Source organism: Bacillus rossius, chromosome 11 (genome assembly GCF_032445375.1).
Source record: "Bacillus rossius redtenbacheri isolate Brsri chromosome 11, Brsri_v3, whole genome shotgun sequence".
In the NCBI taxonomy this organism is placed as follows: domain Eukaryota; kingdom Metazoa; phylum Arthropoda; class Insecta; order Phasmatodea; family Bacillidae; genus Bacillus; species Bacillus rossius.
In genome coordinates, this window is record NC_086338.1 from 59,783,878 (window position 1) to 59,796,273 (window position 12,396).

General features: G+C 41.5%; 1 protein-coding gene across 2 annotated transcripts in view; it reads right to left on the reverse strand.

Annotated features, from left to right (window-relative positions):
* The window catches only part of LOC134537109 (fibronectin-like), a 44,784-nt gene that overhangs the window by 17,034 nt on the left and 15,354 nt on the right, over positions 1-12,396 (reverse strand). For both annotated transcript variants that reach the window (XM_063377400.1, XM_063377399.1), the window contains exons 7-13: positions 11,361-11,654; positions 9,844-10,116; positions 8,755-9,012; positions 7,838-8,116; positions 6,930-7,199; positions 5,699-5,998; positions 1,303-1,581 (exon numbers count right to left, since the gene is read on the reverse strand). In XM_063377400.1, the coding sequence (XP_063233470.1) occupies positions 1,303-1,581; positions 5,699-5,998; positions 6,930-7,199; positions 7,838-8,116; positions 8,755-9,012; positions 9,844-10,116; positions 11,361-11,654 (1,953 nt within the window). The remainder of the gene's footprint in view (positions 1-1,302; positions 1,582-5,698; positions 5,999-6,929; positions 7,200-7,837; positions 8,117-8,754; positions 9,013-9,843; positions 10,117-11,360; positions 11,655-12,396) is intronic.

The following is a 12,396-nucleotide window of genomic DNA, read 5'->3' on the forward strand; positions in this document are numbered from 1 at the left end:
TGTATAAATAATATAAGGAAAAATGTCATTTTAAAATTCATACTAATGAGGAGAATGCCTTACAAATCTACTTTGATTTTATAAGTCATCTGTTATGGAGAGATAATTATATTTTTTGGTGACAAATCTGTAAAACAATCTATTAAAATAAATATTTTGTGTTTCAAGAAAAATTACCAAATATTAGTCATTTTTAACTACTAATAAAAATTTAAAGTTAAAAATAAGACAAAATTACATTTGCATATATGTTAAAATTACTAGTAATTAAATGGTGCGTAACATTATAAGTCAAATAAATAAACCATCAATAAATATCACGTAGGCTTAAAATTTATGTACTAAGGATTTTTAAATCAGTTTGTGCAGGAATATAACAGTATTAACATTATGTAGATAAATGGAGAAAAAACAAACAGTAAATACAGATACATGACTGAATATTCTAAGAGCAATGTCTGTGTTTTCGCAAATGCGATATTTTTCAAAACTGAAAATGCTACGTTGATTATGTTTACAAGTCATTCAAATTCAAAACATTAATTTTTTTTTGGTTTTGATCAGCGGACTAGTGTGTAGCTATTACCATAAGGCTTCCAAGAGTTAACAAAATCGAAGCGTCATTAATGCTAAATGCTGCGAATTATATGAGGTTCTAGAATCTTAGATAGGATGCCCGATGTAAGGCGCGATACTTATGACGAGCCGAACCGTAAACTATTTTTTCGCTCCTCGTCATAAGGCAACTGTTAAAACAATAAGACGTCATAGTTATGAGGCCTTAAGCTAAAATTACCGTAATTGTCCCGCAGCAGATTGAGTTTACATTATTTTGTATTAGAAAAACTTTCAAATATTTTATTGCCTCATTCAATAACGCGATTTTGCCAGATTTTGATCGTTACCATTTAAAACTAACGTGAATATTATTTACCAAGAAGGAATATAAAAATTTCTTCAAATAAATTAGTGAAACCGTTAACAAATTTTTAGTTCCAGTTTGGCTTAAAATATTGTTTTAAAAAGATAATTTTTCACGGGAGGGTCCCAAATACTATCTGGGTTCCTTTTTCATTCACCCAGGTCCCTCTCCCAACAATTGAACCTCTGCAAGAGTCCAGGGCCCCTGTAAAAGTCCAGGGCTCCTGCAAGAACCCAGGGCTCCTGCAATAGTCCAGGGCCTCTGCAAGAACCCAGGGCCCCTGCAAGAGTCCAGGTCTCCTGCAAGAGTCCAGGTCTCCTGCAAGAGTCCAAAGCCACCACTGGCACAAGCTTTAGAGAGATGATGTTGCTGGTACAAACCCATTGTGACGTTGGTCTTCTCTTCAGGAGAGTGACGACCATCTGCGGTCTGCGTCGAAGCGCTCAAGGAATACGAAGCACAGGGCTGTGCGTTCTGGATGATGAGCTGATTCTCGTAACTGGGGACCATCTTGCACTGCTCCGATGTGGGACTTGTCGACACAATCCAGCACACAGACGTGTACTCCACACAGTTGTCCGTCTGGTTGGTGACCTCATACCTCAGCACCACCACTCCTTTGTTTCCGTAGGCCACTAAATACGTTGGTGGGTCGGGATCTGGAAAATAAGAAAAGCCTGAGAAATGAGGAACTGATCATTAATTTCCCAACAAAAACTTAACTTTCACTATCGTTGGTTAATTTGTGGGTGATTTAGTCGTGTACAGGAATGACTTCTTTTGGAGACAATCAGCTGAAATCAAAACAAAAGCTGTAGAAGGGTGTGTGAATAATATAAACTACTTTGCAGATAAATCATTATTCCAAATAATATGAAAGGAAATAAAAGTATAGTTGTAAAAATCACAACTATCTAGACTGTTAAAATAAAAATAAAACAGTTTTCTGTTGGGACTAAATAACTGTCCATACATCATATGAAATGGTTATCGAGTATGGTTTAGAATGATGTGTGTGTGTGTGTACAGATAATTCTGTTGCTGGTCCTAAATTTTCTTTACTGCTAAGTTGCAAACTGTTCCAGAATTATTATTTGTACTTTCTTTGAATTTTTTTCAGTATTTAAGAAATATAAATAAAAATATTATTGAGGTTTTTGAATTTTTACATTTGGCTTGATTTCATATGTGAGCCAACAATAAACCCGCCAAGTTGTGATGATTACTGTTCAAGATGTAACTATTTTCTCTTTAGCAGCAAAAAAAAAGGTGAAGTATACAACCTATTATTAGGTATTTTAACATTTCGCGAAATTTCTTTTAATAGTAATCTTAAATTATCTATAAAATGAAGCAGAACTTTTTTCACCTATTTAGAATTGCAGATATTTTTACTACTATCATTTGACCAAAATTTATTAGAAAATCTCAGCAGTAAAAAATCTATTCAATGTGGCATCAAAAACCAAACAAATGTAGATCGCTAATGGATAATTTAGCACTTTCCCTGCAGTCGAATGAATAAATCAAATGTGAAGGCTTCTAATAATGAAAGACCTCTTCACCAATTTCAAAACCAAGTACACAGGTGGAACAGCTTCAACACCCTGAACATGTTAGATGAGTTTATTTATCAGGTGCATCCCAGATACGAAAATGACTGTTGAGAAAAACCATTTATACTCTCATAGCTACTCAAATCAAATAAAACATAAATATTATAATTATAATATCACATTGCTCATTGACCAATGAAATATGTCATAATCAAGCTCAAGGTAAAAGGTTTGTTGGTCATAGAGTTCCTCAAACACTACACTTTTTTTCAAGGCTTTAGCTTAATGTTATATGAAAATAAATCTCTTATGTATTTGCAACTTCATATGCTAATTTTGTTGATCTATGACACATCAGATAAGTAATTGCAAGTTTCCAAATCCATAAAAGGTCGACTCAACATCTAAGACATGAAAGAGAGGATTCATGTGAATCAATGTTAGCTCCTTCCATGCCCATTGTAGTAACTGGTGAACTGACTAGTGTAGTGTGGTAACGAATGAACGGATTGGACCAAGGCAGATCGTGTGGAACAATGGATACTGTAAGCATGGGATGTACATGTGTTTGTAACAGTAGTGTGAAATGAAGAGATACAACACTGGCGACGAGGATGGGATTAAGAGTGGCGTAATCGAGCGGTGTTTCGTTTATAGTGGTAGCGATTACATACGGACGTAGGCGGCATTACAGTACGCAGTGCGGAACTTGAGAAGTGAGTAAACCAAAATGGCGTTAGGAAAAATTGAAGAATTTAATGGAGTGGAAGGGGATTTCAAGTACTAGATCGAGCGGCTGGAACACTATTTTAAGGCGAATAAAATTAAGGATGAAGAAAAACGCAGTGTGTTTTTGACACTGTTAGGTCCTAAATCATATGCGGTGTTGAAAAACTTGTGTGTGCCAGCCAAGCCAGGAACAAAGTCATTCGAAGAACTAGTTGAAATACTCACCACGCACTATGCGCCCAGGAAGATTATAATTGCGGAGCGTGTAAAGCTTTTATGGAGGCGACAAGGGACGACAGAAAGTATAGCGGAATATGCGGTAACCCTGCAAAAGTTATCCATGTCGTGTGAGTACGGTCAGTTTCTGGAGGAAGCTCTCAGAGATGCGTTTGTAAGTGGGTTAGGTAATGAAGAAATAGTGCAGAAACTGCTGGTGGAAGATAAACTGACTTTTCAGTCAGCGCTGGAAAAGCATTAATAATGGAGGCAGCGTTGAAACAGTCCAAAGAGTTACGGCTGGAAAAGGAACAGTTCAAGCAAGAGGAATTGGACCGCGAGGGGGATAGTGCATTTGTCATCCGAGCTAAAAAAAAATGAGTGGAGCCGCGGCTGGTTCTGTCGAGGGTGTCTGACATGGTGTTACGAGGGTGGTCAGCCACAGTTCCAGCAGAATTGAAGTGTTTTGCATCCCGGAAGTTAGAGCTGTTGTTGGAACAAGACTGTGTACTATGGGGGTCCAGGGTGGTCATACCGGAGCGACTGCAACAGCAGGTATTGAAGTTGTTGCACGAAGAGCACCCGGGGGTTACAAGAATGAAAATGTTGGCCAGAAGCTATGTGTGGTGGCCTGGCATGGACATGCAGATAGAAGGTGTGGTCCATCAATGCAGCCTTTGTCAGCAATCTCAAACAACGGAGCAAGCCGTACCCTTACACCCGTGGAGTTGGCCAGCTCGGAGGTGGCAACGAGTGCACCTGGACTTCGCAGAAGAACACCATCAAAAGTTTCTCATAGTGGTAGACGCGTACTCTAAGTGGTTAGACGTCATTCCAATGACTGCTACCACGGCGTTTCACACGGTGGGGAAGCTTAGAACTCTTTATGCAGCATTCGGGTTGCCAGAGGTGGTGGTGATGGACAATGGTCCGCCTTTTCATTCGGACAAGTTTGGGCAATTTCTGTCCGCAAATGGTGTGAAACATGTCCAAACTCCACCTTATCATCCGCAATCAAATGGTGCGGCGGAACGACAAGTACAGACTGTCAAGATAGCTCTGAGGCGTCAATTTCAAGAGGGCCGCAGCAAGGCCCACACTCGCACGCTACAACATATGGTCAACGTATTTTTGTTTGCTTATAGGAATACTCCACATTCCTTGACTAAGAAAACCCCCGCGGAATTGTTTTTACAGCAACAGCCTCGCACTCGGTTGTCGCTGTTAAAGCCATCATTTTCGCACGACATGTCACCACGCCAGGAACAAATGAAGCGTAGGCTGGATCACAAACGAGGGCCTCCGAGAGTTTTTGCCCAAGGAGATTTGGTCTGGATAAAAACTGTGTGGGGAGAGGAGTTCAACTGGGTGCCAGGATCAGTGAAGGAGGTAGTGAGTGCGGTCACTTACCGAGTGCAAGAGGGTTCGCATGTCAGATATGTTCATGCGGACCACTTGTAGCTGAGAGAGACAAGAAACAATGTAACTCTACGTCCAGGGAAGCACTTGGTGGGTAAATACGCAGGCGGGCAGCTGGGTGAAGAAGGAAGGGTGACAGAACCAGAAGCAGAGACAGTTACATCAGCGCCCGAGGAGTCACACGTGGGGGAGGCCTCAGGTCAGACTCCGGAAGGGAGGCATCCGTCCCGAGTGACTAGTGGAGGGGATGGCAGTCTCGAGGATGAATGTTTTCGGGGATTTCCGCCTTCAACGCCAGTATCCGCTCCCTACCCCAGGCGCTCTGGTAGATGCGTCAAGGTGCCAAGGAGACTAGATTTATAAAGAAATGGAAGGGGGAGTGTAGTAACTGGTGAACTGACTAGTGTAGTGTGGTAACGAAGGAACAGATTGGACCAAGGCAGATCGTGTGGAACAGTGGAACAAAGAATACTGTAAGCATGGGATGTACATGTGTTTGTAACAGTAGTGTGAAATAAATAGATACAACACCCATAAGTAACAGAAAATATAGCCAAAGAAAACTCAACTCAGACTTAATTACATAAACTTTAGACTATGTCTGCATATGCAAAGCAAATAATTCGTTTCTAGATTACACACATCAATATGAACTTCAAATTATAGGTCGTTAAAACCATGTAGTTTTTGTCTCCCTAAAATATTAAATAAATTTGCTAACTAAAAGGTATTGTGAAATTTATCCAGTGCCACTACCCTTTGTGCTTTAAAACTATCACATTTAGATGACACACTGAAAACATTAAAATAAATCACACTTTTTAATGAAATACTATACAAAGCCCCCAGCATTCACCTTCCTTGGACTCGATGCCAGTAAACTTCAAGATGCTCGATGTCTCCGATGTCACACCATCAATATAATCGATAGTGACCGTGATGTTGTACCACTTGCAGGGTTCCAAGTGCAGCAGGTCGTATCCACTGGAACCTGGGGCGGCATGGGTGCATTCCTTCGCGCCTTCGGACACGTCGAGCCAACAGATCTCGTAGCGGTGGACACGCCTTTGGCAGCTGGTCTTCAGGTCGTCCCAACGCAGTGAAAGCGAGTCCCGGTTGTGGCTGGCCACAGTTAGGTTGCTCACGGGGCAGCTATCTGCACACCAAAGCAGTCACTCAAAAGTTTTAAGGTTGCATGGATAGATACGGACACACCAATGAGAAGGAACCTTCAATTATCTTGGGATAATCAATGTGAGCCATTCCAAGAGATGGGATAGAAAAAAATATTTATTTGTCTTGGTGTTGTGATTCTGCACTCACAACTAACGAAGTCCACCACTGGGATGGTAAGTGTACTACCATTTTGAATAACAGCACATTCTGCGACTATTCATGTATTCGGAGTTTAAAGTGCCAATGAACAGCTTCATTTGAAATCATTCAATTTCCTTTCAACCTTACTGTGTAATGTTGAATTACTCGCACCATTATAGAACGTTACAGGATACCTGGACTTATGGGAGAACTAATGTCACTTGTGAAATTACATATACATATGTGATGTCTAGTCTGTAAACACCTTCATGCATGAAATTGTATGCTCTGTGTAAAGAACAACGTACTCTTGGTGTGAGTAGCAAGAATATGTTGAATATGACCTGACCCAAAATTAAGCTTATCTGCTACTTTCCGGTCCAAAAAAAAGTGTAAATAATGTGAAACTGGCATGGCCAATGGTGAAAATACGATAAGATATAAAATTAAAAAATGTTTATCCCTTGTAAGGTTTTCAAAATTAACACTTCTAAAAGCCATCATATACCTATTGATACAGTGACCAACCAAAAAAATTATTTTTTATTTTGATAGCTTACCAAACATTTGTGATTGCTTAGAGGAAAAGTTTTTCATTACTTACTGGCTACTTGTGCATCAGTGTACAAAGTACTGTGGGTTTTATAACCTCGGAAACATGTCAGCTACATCTGCCATGACATACATTTACGACAGCTCTGTTAGCAATTAAACTGTCCGATGTAGGGGCCACATTTGATGTGTCCATCATTAGTCCATGCACCACTTACTTTCGAGGATCAAGATAGTCGCATCGGAGACACTGCCCGTCTGGCCGATGGCATTCACGATGACGGTGTACCTCCCGCCTCGGCGTAGATTCACCAGGCCGAACACTTGGGCCCCGCTCGCGCTGACATTCACGCAGCTGTGCGAGCCGTTGCCTTCCCAGGCCCCCCAGCACACAGAGTACAGCGAGGTGCAGGGGGTCCCGCTCCACGTCACGTCGACAGTTTCCGGGTCCAGCTGCCGTGCCTTCATGCCACCCACCGCCTCGGGACCTGCAATATACTTCATTATTTTGTATGATGATGCCTCTGTGCTTCAGTGATCAGAGCACTCCCATCTACTAATGCTTAGTTGTTTAGGAGATTTCGGAGACAGTTGTCAATTGGTGGATTTTCTTGTTGTACTGTCATTTTCCCATGCAATCTGCTAAATATATTCCACAGTGTGGCTTCCTCCCATGGCCGTCTTTGTCAAATAAATCAGATTACTTTTTATGAAAAACATAGTCTGAAGGGTCTTTCATCATTTTTGTTAACAATATCAATCATAATTGTTCTTGTGCAACCGACGAAAAGTGAAATATATAAAGAAAGATATTATCAGCTTTCTACAAAAAGCATTACTCATGGTAGGAACTAACTTGATCTGCTATATTTTTTTGGACCTCTCATGTTTATTAGCTATTACCTATTAAAAAAACTACACTGGCCTATGCATCAGCCAGCTATTTTAACTTTTTAAAATTAAAAACTACCTTTCAATATGAAGTTGATATATATAATGAGTTCCTTTAATGTTGTTCATTATAAGACATCATTCATAAATTTGTAGAAAATAATTTTAAAACTAAATTCTACTAAAGCTCTGTACATCAGTCGGATGCAAACTCACACCTCTGATGGTTACTTACCAGTGAGTGCAGTTATGCTGGTGGCATTTGATGTGGCATTGCCGCCGACTGACGTCACCTCAATGGTGTACTCGGTACACGACTCCAGCCCTGAGATTGTGTACCTCGGGTACAACATCATCCCTACTGAGTCACTCTGCTGAATGGTCGAGTTGGCATCCCGCCAGCTTACAGAGTATTTCTTCAGGCACTGTTCGCGCTTTTTCGGGTTCTCCCAGCCGATGTGGATATAGTGAGATCGGGCAACTAAGACGGTGACACTTCTCACTGGCCCTGGAGCTGTAGGAAGGTAAGCCATTTGCATTACATATGGTGCTTCGAAGAAAAAAATAATTTTGCAATATTTTCGAACTTTTTAAAGATTTATATCTAAAAAAACTCATACTTCATTGCTTCAGTGTGACTTATAACTATGGACACCTGTATTTCGCGAATACATTTCGTGTCAAGGTATTTCACAAAATAGGTACTATAGCTTTTCTCCTGTGGTTATTGGCTGAGGTCGGTGAGAGGTGTCGTCCCGCTCTTGACGGGGCCAATGAGAATGTGGTCACCATACTGCTGCACCCTCACAATTTGCCATGACTCTTAGAAAAAGCTACAGTGTTTTGTGAAATACCTTGACATGAAATTAAATCGCGAAATACAGGTGTCCCTACTTATAACAATTATAGATGGCGAATTCATTAATGAAGTGTGAAATGACCCACATTGAACACAATGTCCCAGATACAGTTCAGAAATGCAAATTTACTCACCAGAACATTATGATCCTTCGAAAATATAATATAAATGTGTCTGGTATGTTTGTACTGTAAGGTTTATATTTTATTTGAACACTCTAAAATAAGGCCTAGGATAATGATAAGGTGGTTGTAGTAAGAATGGGAAATGCAATTCCCGAAGCGGCGACTCACCGCTGATGCCGGACTGCGCGTACACGGGTGTGAACCGCGGTTCCGTGACATCGGGGGCGTAGGTCAGCAGCGGGTAGAGGCTGTACACGCAGAGAGGCTGGTCCGTCAGCACATGCTCCGTGGCATTGGCGGGCAGCTCCGTATTCTCCAGCTGGTACTTGAGGACACAGTCCTCCTCGGGCGCGGGCGGCCGCCACGTGACTCGGAGAGTGCCCGGGCTCTCTATGACTGCTGTCACGTCGCGGGGTGCGCCGCTACCTGGGGCGAGACACGACTAACCTTCGCCCTCCTCTCGCTTCATTTGGTGGTGGTCCAGGACATCACATGCCATCAGGCACTGCTCGCATGTATGAAGCCAACCATCTTGAAATATACAGATCTTTTTGTTACGATAAATGTTGCTTTGAAATCATCTGACCACTATCTCTACTGCCACACCTTTTTTTCTTCTGTCAGATGTAAAAATAAAAATATATCACCATCAAAATATATTTCTTTTAGAATCGAGTACTTCATCAAGAAATGTGTATTCCTATGCTACCATTAAATAAATTAATATCCAGCTATATTTATCATGCAATATTTATTTGCCTGAAGTGAAATATATCCGAATAATTGTGATGGCTGGTTCCATTCTCAGGAGACTGGTGTCAACCAATACAATACAGATGAAGGCTATGAATTATGATGGGCCATCCCTCCTCCCCCCCCCAAACTCTCTCACTCACACACACACACACAAACACACAAATTTTTTTGAAGTTCATTGAAAAAATCCTGCAGTTGAGATTTTCTTAAAAACAAAAATATGCAATAATTGTTTATACATTGCTTCAAAATAAACATAGCCAGCTTCAGTCACCATCATGTCATATATTTACTCTTTTTATGTCTTGTAAACATGATTTTTTTCCCCAGCTCGCCTTTAACATAACATGCTTTATACCAGGCAGTGCTAACATTTTTTAGTCTCAGTAATGGGCAGAGATTTTCTGTCAAGGTTGAGTTTGGAAGTTTTTGGATAAATACAAGGGGATGGCACATACACTGGCCTAGTGTGGAGCTGTCATTCAGCAGAGTTGCGCTGACCTGAGGACTTGTAGGCGGTGATTGAGTTGATGCGGGTGCCGTTGGGCGACAGGGCGGTGCCGATGATGGAGTAGTTGGAACAAAGCTTGAGACCGTCGAGTGACGTCTTGGACCGGTGGCCGGGCACAGTGGAGCAGTTGACGCCGTGCTCTAGGTCGTCGACCACCCCCCAGCACACCTCCACATACGCGGTGCAGCCTTCCTGGAGCTGCCATCGCACTGCCATCTGGGACCCCTCGAAGCCCGAGTCCAGGTCCTCCAGCCCTCCGTCGGCTGCAAGCAGCACTCCGTCCAAACTGCCGGCCGTGTCCTCACGAGTAGAAACCCACGGCGATCATAATTTTTAATAGGCTTTGGTGTTTAAAATTATAAAAAAGAGCAAGTCACAATACATGTAATTAAATATTAGGTATTTATTTACATTATCACTGGTTCTGTGTTATGTAATTAATCTATCCAATCAGAGTTTTAAATTATTCAAGAGAGAACAAACAAAATAGAAATGTAGACAATATCCAACTAAAATACTTTCATACAGAAGCCACATTAATGCTGTATTAGAATACAAATGCATCCCTCCACTACCAAAAAAAATTCATAAAAGACAACTAATACATCTATATAATTGAGCTTTGTAACATTATAACTAATGGACTAGGTTTTTCTCAAGAAATGGATTGACAAGGTTACAATTATATTGGAATATAGAAGCTAAATTTCTATTTGAGTTGAACTCTGGTCCCATCAAATAGGAAAATGTCCTCGCTTGCCAGCGGTATGACTCGCCTCCTGTTCATTATTCACCAGTCAGTGCTCACAGAGGCGAAGTAATGATTCAGGCCTGAATAATAAAGATATGTAATCGAAGAACGAGATTTCCAATCAGCATAATATTCACTTTAACGCAAATGTTCATAAAATTGGTATGCCTTCATCATCATCTATTTCGCTCCATTAAACCTAATTATTAAAGATAACAACTGTGTTTTCCAGGGCTGTTTGTTTGCTGGTTTGACTTCGACAGTTTGTAAAAGTTTGCAACAGTACTTTCTTCATTGGCTGCAACGCACATTCTCCACAGACCCAGGGTCAGTCCTGAGGGAGGGCTGGTCACCCCCTCCCCATAAACCCGTAATCCGTAGATAAAAAATAAAATATTGGTGTTGGTAACATATAACCTGTGGTATCTATCGATTTTTTAAAAGAAATTTTCATTTTTATTGCTACACTACTGTGTGTAAAGCTATGAAACTATAGATTCTATGATATATTTTAAAAATGTGAGAAATTCTTTAAAATAGATATTTAAGGGGCTTTAATTTTTCAAACTTAGAGATGCCTCTTTAACTGGGAGTAACATATTCCACATAACCAATTAACTTTAGATTATCCCACCCACCGCTTTCGAAACAAATCGAAGCTTCGTGCGCCAGTTCTCTCAACCAATAAGAATCTTGAACAGTGATTCACCTGAAGAGGATAGTGTGGGAATAGTGTGGAGCTGTGATTCGACTCACGCATGTAACCGTCGGGAGCGGTGTAGTGCTGGGCGCTGACTGGCTCGGACCTGGTCCCGTCTGACAGCACGCCGCGCGCTGTCACGTTGTACCAGTGGCACGGCCAGAGACCGGTGATGTTGTGTGGTGCCGCGCGGGGGGACACCCTGGCACACTCCTCGCCGCTGCTGTTGCTGCCCAGCCGAGCCCAGCACACCTCCACGGCCTCCAGGCCAGCCAGGGGGCGGCTCCAGCTCGCGCTCATGGAGTCGTGCGTGTCACCGGCGAGCGCCAAGCTCTCCAAGGGCCTGGGCTCTGTGGCATTTTAACAGAACTGTTGCATTGCTGATTAAAAGGAAATATTTTTAGTAGTATGTGAATGGGTATTTTGGAACGGTCTTCAGGCTGTGGTGGTGCCAAAGTCTGCCATCATGGACTGTGATAACCTTTCTAAAAGACAGCTAACTCTTAAAGAGTTAACTACATTAAAAATTTTACAAAATTTACATTTTATTTATTTTGCAAGAAAGCAGAAAGGTTTTTAAATAAATCATTATTTATTAAAAAGTAAAGGAAATAATTATCAGTATTAGTGTGTATTTTTGAAATTGTGACATCATGGCAGCCATCTTGGATTATCTTTGACCTTGACCTTTGTTCCTGCTCAAGAAGATGTATCCTTATCTATGGTTGAAAATACTGCAGGCCATTAGTTGACCTTTGACCTTGTCCTTTAAAGTCTGGGAATTCTCTCCCATTCTTTTCAGAACTACATCCTGAAAAAAAATTCACCGTTCACGAAAAACTTAACTCGTACACCAACGAAATGTAGTGGAGACCGGCCGGAGAACGATTGGCTCTCTCCTGCGGAAACAATGCATAGTTAAACTTGCCGGGAAGGGATCAAGTATGAGGGGGGGGGGGTTAGTTCTTAGCACATGCCACAAGAGGTCATTGGGGGCTCCATCAGCAGGAGTCTAGTGGCTTCAAGAGCTGAGTGTGTTGGGTGGGGGATGAATACTGGCCAGCGGAAGAATACAACTGGGCTGCAGATCTC